General features: G+C 44.2%; 1 protein-coding gene across 1 annotated transcript; it reads right to left on the reverse strand.

Annotated features, from left to right (window-relative positions):
- Nucleotides 1-650: 650 nt before the first annotated feature.
- On the reverse strand, nucleotides 651-5025 carry LOC147449725 (uncharacterized). The gene has a single exon (XM_086522685.1). It carries the CDS (start codon nucleotides 4897-4899, stop codon nucleotides 1801-1803), a length of 3099 nt encoding a protein of 1032 aa, XP_086378811.1. The 5' UTR covers nucleotides 4900-5025; the 3' UTR covers nucleotides 651-1800.
- Between the last annotated feature and the right edge of the window lie 1615 nt (nucleotides 5026-6640).

The raw sequence follows: 6640 nt of genomic DNA on the forward strand, positions 1-6640 counted from the left end.
TGGTTGCCAGCTTGCTCCACCTCCACAACTAGGACCAGTTGCAAACCAAAGCTTCACGTGGACCGGCTCTTATAGCCGATCCCGTATCTTTGCCACCAACTTTGGTCCAAGTCTCGAGATTGAAATGCCAGAAACTTGGCAGCAGTATGGAGTTTCACATAGCAGTATGGAGTTTCACATGGCTGGCCGTGGTGGGATGGTGACCGTGCAATTGAATATAGACAAGAGCGGCATGGGGCCCAAAACGTTTGGAGGTTGGGTGTTATTTTGGCAGTCGTTGCACGACAGCAGAGGGACTGCCAAAGAGGGACACCCATTGTAAAGAGGAAATTTTTCAACGTTTTTTGCAATTTAAGGCTGAGTTCATACTAAACCGGCGGAAGAAACAAGTCTTTGCAAATCTGCCGCCGCCTAGTGTGAATAGTGTGGAGAAGGAACAGTGCAAAAGGGGACTGAGAGAAGCCATCAACTCTCGGGGGGGGGGGGGGGGGGGTCGGAAGAAAAATGGAGGGCCCAACGAAAGAGTGCCTAACTCCAACCAATCAAATTTCGCCATGGAACATTGACGCCCCTTTGCATTTCTCTTCCACCGCCTAGTCTAAAGTTACCCTAACTCTATTTTCTCAAAATTTTCATTTTTTCCTCCGGCACACTTAGGGACACCGCTCTAAGAGCAGCGAAAGTTTGGGTAATGATCCTTCAGTTTCCCTGCACACATTGTGACCTATCGATGTTGGGAGCCATGGTGGGAATGGTGGCGAACACGGATGTGTCTTGTTTCTTCCAATGGTTGGGAAGGCAGTAAACTGTAGCAGGTCCCCCTTTCACTCTGTTTTGTGGTGATGGTGCCGTTGGGGTTTCTGATGTTGAGCTATGTTTGTCTTCAAGTGTGACTTCTACAGTGTGTGGCCTCCAAATTGCTTTTATGCGCGTGTATCTCAATGTAATGGAAGTGCTTCCATAGAACCAGTGGGTAATGGTGGACATTCTGTTGGTTTCGATGTGGTTGGTAAGCGTACCAAAGGTGTCTGCTGGTATTACTTCAGAAGGTAGGGCTTTGAATGGCAGAGGTAAAGCCAGTGAGGAGGATGATCAAGGAAGGGATGGCTGCTTACTCAAGGGTGCCAAAGTGACAGCCATACCATCATGTCCCGGATTATTATCAGCTATCGCAGTCTCAATTGGTTGTGGAGTCCACCTTGACTACTGTCATACGCGGCATCTCAGAGGTCTATCTCTTCATGGAGATAGGAGTACATTTTGCTGGATGCTTTTGTCTGGTGCATGTTGAGTGTTCTCCTAGGGGAAGTGCAGCGCAAGTTCTCTTGCTGAGCCTCAGATGCTGGGAGTTATGAGACGGTGCCAGACATAGACTTCCTAAGATTCGGAAAAGGATGTGATGATCGAGTTCGCGCTTTGAAAGCTTGGTGAGGCAAAGTACGGAACTTTTGTGTACTTGATCCACATTTTTATTTACGTTATCTATTGGCTCTTGTGACGCTTGAACAGGTGTGGTTTAAAAGACCACTTCTCTAAATGTAAATCGATGACTCTGTGAACTAATATGTCCTTCATGTTGAATCAGCATATTACATCTTCTGGTGAAGTCCTTGGAGTACATTCATGTATTGCATTTTTTATCGCAAAATGGAGGATATATACAATTGCAGACAAAGATGAATTCGTTCAAGCACAGACAAATCAGGATTCATCCAAGAAGAATTTTGTCTGAGTTCATGAACAACGAGATGAGCTATTTTTAAAATGAAGTTTGTGCCCATTCTATGATAGAAGGCTTCTTCATCTCAGATAGGGGAAATAGTGATTGAAAAAGTATCCTACCACCATAAAACCAATGGCGTATCCAATCCCAATGGCTTCCAACGACACTTTCTCTTTGATGCGAGATAGTAAGCTGGAATTGGTGGCATTTACGGGATTTTCTTCAGGTGGGTCAACCGGAGCTGACGAATAGCATGATTTGGTAAGAGGAGGACCGCATAGATCTGGATTGCCTATAAAGGAGCTGTTAGTAAAAGTATAGAATTGAGCTCCCTGCGGTATGGGACCTTCTAGGGACGGATTGATAGAAACATTGAAGCTATTGAGGGATGTAAGCTGAAGGAGCTCAGATGGGATGGTCCCTGTTAGCTGGTTGTGTGAAAGGTCCAACCATTCAAGTTTCGATATGTTGGCTAGCCCCTTCGGAATGGGACCTGTGAGCATGTTATGCGAAACATTGAGGCTGAAAAATCCGACGCTGAGATCATCTTGTTGGCTAAAAGAATTCAATGACATATCGGTGAGAGATCCCATCACATCAACATTTCCATTATTAGCGAGAATCTGCTTTAATCTCAGTGCGCTCCATCTTGCCTTGTCTGCTATGGCTTCATTTCGTGGAGAAAGCGAAGATTTATCGCTTGTTATGAACCTAGTGAAGGGTATGCTGCCTGACAAACGGTTTCTCGAAACATCCAGCACTGCAAGACCGGTTAGATTTGTGACACCAGGTGGGATTACACCGTCCAACTCGTTCTCTCTCAAGATGATTGCCCACAAATAGGGTGTTCCATCACCGCCGAAGCTGGGGATCTTTCCTGTGAGTTTGTTGAAGCTCGCATCCAAGAATTGCAATGATTTTGCATTTGCTAAGGATGCGGGAATGCTTCCAGAGAAGTTGTTCCCTGATAAGGACAAATACCTTAGCCCGCTAAGGAACCCCAGTGATTCTGGTAGTGTTCCAGAAAGTAGATTATTTTGCAAAGAAACAGTTGCATACTTTCCATAGGTTGTTTCAATCCAACTGCAGGTGACGTTGTTGACAAAGCCAGGTAAGAGTTGTCCGGACAAGAAATTGTCCGATAGATACCACTGGAAACCACCATATACACAATTCTGAGCAGTATTTGATGGCAAGTTTCCAGATAGATTATTGTGCGAGGCATCAACGAACATAGACACGGTTTGATTGTATACAATCTGAGCTGGTAGGCTTCCAGAGATGTGATTGTGGGAGACATCCAGATAATAGGAGTACAAATTTGAAGTTCCTGTGTTCAGATTACCCCAAACACTCAGCGGCAGACTTCCAAAGAGGTTCAGATTGCTAGAGATGTCGAGCATCACTGAACTGGCGGAGATGTTTGCGAGTAAACAAGTAGGGATGGACCCCACGACTTGGTTTGCAGACAATGATACTGCATAGGATAGAGACTTAGTAGACACATTACAAATAGCATCAGATAGACTTCCGCCGAGCTTGTTGAATGAGAGATCCAACTTATTGAGGGCGGTGAGGTTGCTCAAGGATGAAGGTAGCTGTCCTTGAAGGTTGTTCTTGGAAAGATCTAAATATAACAGATCTCCCAACCTTCCAAGAGATAGAGGGATGAAACAACTGAAATTATTTTCATTCAGGAAAAGTCCGTGTGGCTGCCCATATTCATCCAGAGTACTCAAACTTGAGAGATCGCCTAGAGACTCAGGAATACAGCCACTAAGGTTATTGCTACTCAAGCTCAAGTGAGAGAGAAGAGACATATTTCCAACTGAATCAGGTATACTGCCAGAAAAATGGTTGTTGGAGAGATCTAAATATGTAAGACTACTCCACACTGACGAGGAAGTAAATGGAAGGGGTCCGGAAAAGAAATTGCCTTGGAGATCCAGGTATTTGAGATGAGTGCTTGCATTCGAAAGTGCGGAGACTGGGATTTCACCGTTGATGTTGTTTTGAGCTAGGCTAATGTAGAGGATGTTTGTGGGAAAAGCAGGCAAATCGCCGAGGCTGGATAGCTGGCTAAGCGATAGATCTAGATGCTCAAGGGCAGACATGTTGGGCGAAAGCAGACTTGCCAGAGGGCCTGTGAGTCGGTTGCCGGAGGCGTCGAAATCCTTGAGCTGTTGCATGTTTTCCCGAAACCAGGTAGGGTCGATGTCGCCCTGTATTCGACATTGCGAGACATGGAGAGTCTGTAATTGGGGACCTAGGAGTCGAAGCCACTGAGGGATTTGACTCCACGTCGCTGAATTGGAATTAGAATTTAGGGGATTCAAGTCTAAATCTGACAAGAAGAGTTGAGTGAGGTTGGCGGTGGCTTGCATGAGCAAGTTCTGAAGAGCATCGTAATAACTGACTTCACCTGGGTACAACATGTCTGCTCCGGAGAGGTCTAGATAGTGGAGGTTAGGGATGATTTGCTTCAAGCAAGGAGGTAGAGGTGATACCGCAGGAGGGGGTACTCGGAAGAAATTGTTGGAGAAGCCCAAGTGTGTCAAGGAAGACCAATTACAAAGATTGAAAGTAGTGAAGTTCCATGTGATGCCTGTGCCACCGAGTTCGAAGTATTGGAGATGTGAAAGGTTGCCCCATTGCGGCGGGATGGTGGTGGCGACTTCAAGCGAGCCGATGCCGGCGAGGTTGAGGTGGGTGAGGCGGGGCACGCCAGAGGCCAAGTCAGGAGGTAGAGAAGTGAGGAGAGTGGAGCTGAAGTCGAGGTGGGTGAGGGAGGGGAAGGCAGGAAAGGGGGAGGGGAAGGCGGTGAAGCAGCTGCCACTGAGGTTGAGAACCTGCAGAGAGGAGAGGTTGGCGATGGAAGAGGGCAAAGGGCCACAGTCTAGCGGAACATCGTAGTCATCAAAACCAGCGAGGAGGGTGAGGGTGATGTGGGTGACGTGCCCTGAGGCGGCATCGCATTCAATGCCTGACCATTGGCAGCAATTCTGATTGCTGATGTTCCATTGCACCCGTTGCAGCTGGGTGGCGCTGTTGTGCAGATCGAGCAGTGCCTCTCTCTCCTTGGCTATGCAAGAGGACCCATTAGTCGTGGCTGCCGTATAGGCAGCAGTGGTCATAATTATGTGCATAACCATGAAAACCTTAAACACAGCCTGCATGGCAACAGACAATTGGAATTTGGCCTCCTCGCTCTACTCAGCTAGACTACATATACAAATTCCATCGGCCGGCACCTTGAAATATTCAATCTTCATTAGTCAAGATTCAATTGAGAGCTGAATATAGTTGTTTACTCTTGCAAAATTCATTTATTTGCGTATAAAGCTTCACTGATTTTCTAAGACCGTTCTTTGCAATGGAACTAGTCTTGCTTGGTGGGCCTTACTATATAACATCTATAGAATATAACAGGACGTATGTAAATTGACATTTAGCATCTAGCACTCAAGGGAAGAAGAGAATGACCAATTTGGCAAGCGTGGCACTGAGTGAAAGGGATATAAATTTGAAAAATGCTACAATGTTTATGAAACGTGACAAAGTTAAGTGCATCAACTTTTAGAGATTATATAAATTTGAAAAATGCTACAATGTTTATGAAACGTGACAAAGTTAAGTGCATCAACTTTTAGAGATTATAAAGATGGTTACAGTTGAGATTATATCCAAGCGAGGTTGTACTACTATGTCTACTAATGCATGTTTTTTCTAGTATACGTGATACATGTAAATTCTTGCAAACCAAAGTATTTCAAAAAAAAAAATTCATCGAGTGGTTGGTAGCACAGAATGTTGGCTCGCATTTTGAAGGTGGATGTCGAGTGTGTTGTCTCTTTCTTCTTTTGTAGTTATTTGTCTTTTTTGTTCTTTTTTTTGTAGTTATTCTCGGTACAATGAATGAGAATAGTGATATAGCCCAACAATAATACAAAAGTGAGAGCAGTAGGAGTGTCTATTTTATTTTTCTGTCAACCTTGTTCATTGCTATATATGTGAGGTATGCCGTCGTGCATGAGGGACATATTTTTAGATTGTGAGAAAAGATATCACATCATGCTCCAATCTTTATACAATGCATGATGTGACATTGTATAAAGTTTCAAACCATGATCTAGCATATGGACGATAAGTTAGTTTCAAGCTGGTTGCAGTTTGCTCCCTAGCTTATGACGCTTGGACTATAATCTTCTAGGTCTTGAGAACTTCATACTGATACCTAGTAAGGGAGAAACAAGGTCATATATAGTATGGTATCAATTATTTAGACACCTAGTATGGTATCCACTTATTTAGAGCTAAAGTAAAGGTGCACATGGTGAATTCATAATTGAGATACACCACATGCATTCACTACTTGTGTATTCACTATTGTAGTACATCACACGCATTGGCTAGCAATCGTATGCAAAGAGTTGCGTGTGTAACTAACATGTGTAGATGTTGATCGACATCAAGTGTATAGTTCTAAAAACGAGATCCAAATAAATCGAAGCAAAGGAAGTAATACCAAAATTCTATAACAAGCAAAGAGACAAAGATGGATGAAATGCAACAATAGATGAAGTGCTTACTGACCTGCAATGTTGTACTGACGCTTTTTGATTGTCCAACCAACACGCCAATATTTGAGTTAAGCTTCAAAAAACCAATCTGAACAGTTAAACATATCATCTTGCAATGAAACCACAGACTGAAAGTACAAAGTATACAGTGCACGTCATACAGAGGTGCCATACAAAAGTATGGTGGAGAGCTGGCATTGTGGTCTCTCTAAAAAATTATAAGAAACGGAAGCCGTGCCCTGCCCCGTAGCGGTTATGTGTTGCGCCAAGCAAACTCATGCGCATGGGAAATTGGATGCAGATTACGGACCTTGCAATGTTGTTGAGTTGGAGTCAC

This window comes from Adiantum capillus-veneris, chromosome 10, assembly GCF_014529385.1.
Source record: "Adiantum capillus-veneris isolate H3 chromosome 10, ASM1452938v2, whole genome shotgun sequence".
Taxonomy (NCBI): domain Eukaryota; kingdom Viridiplantae; phylum Streptophyta; class Polypodiopsida; order Polypodiales; family Pteridaceae; genus Adiantum; species Adiantum capillus-veneris.

Bases quoted from the DNA above. Each gene is read 5' to 3' on its own strand.
- LOC147449725 (XM_086522685.1), bottom strand. From the start codon at position 4,899: ATGCAGGCTGTGTTTAAGGTTTTCATGGTTATGCACATAATTATGACC.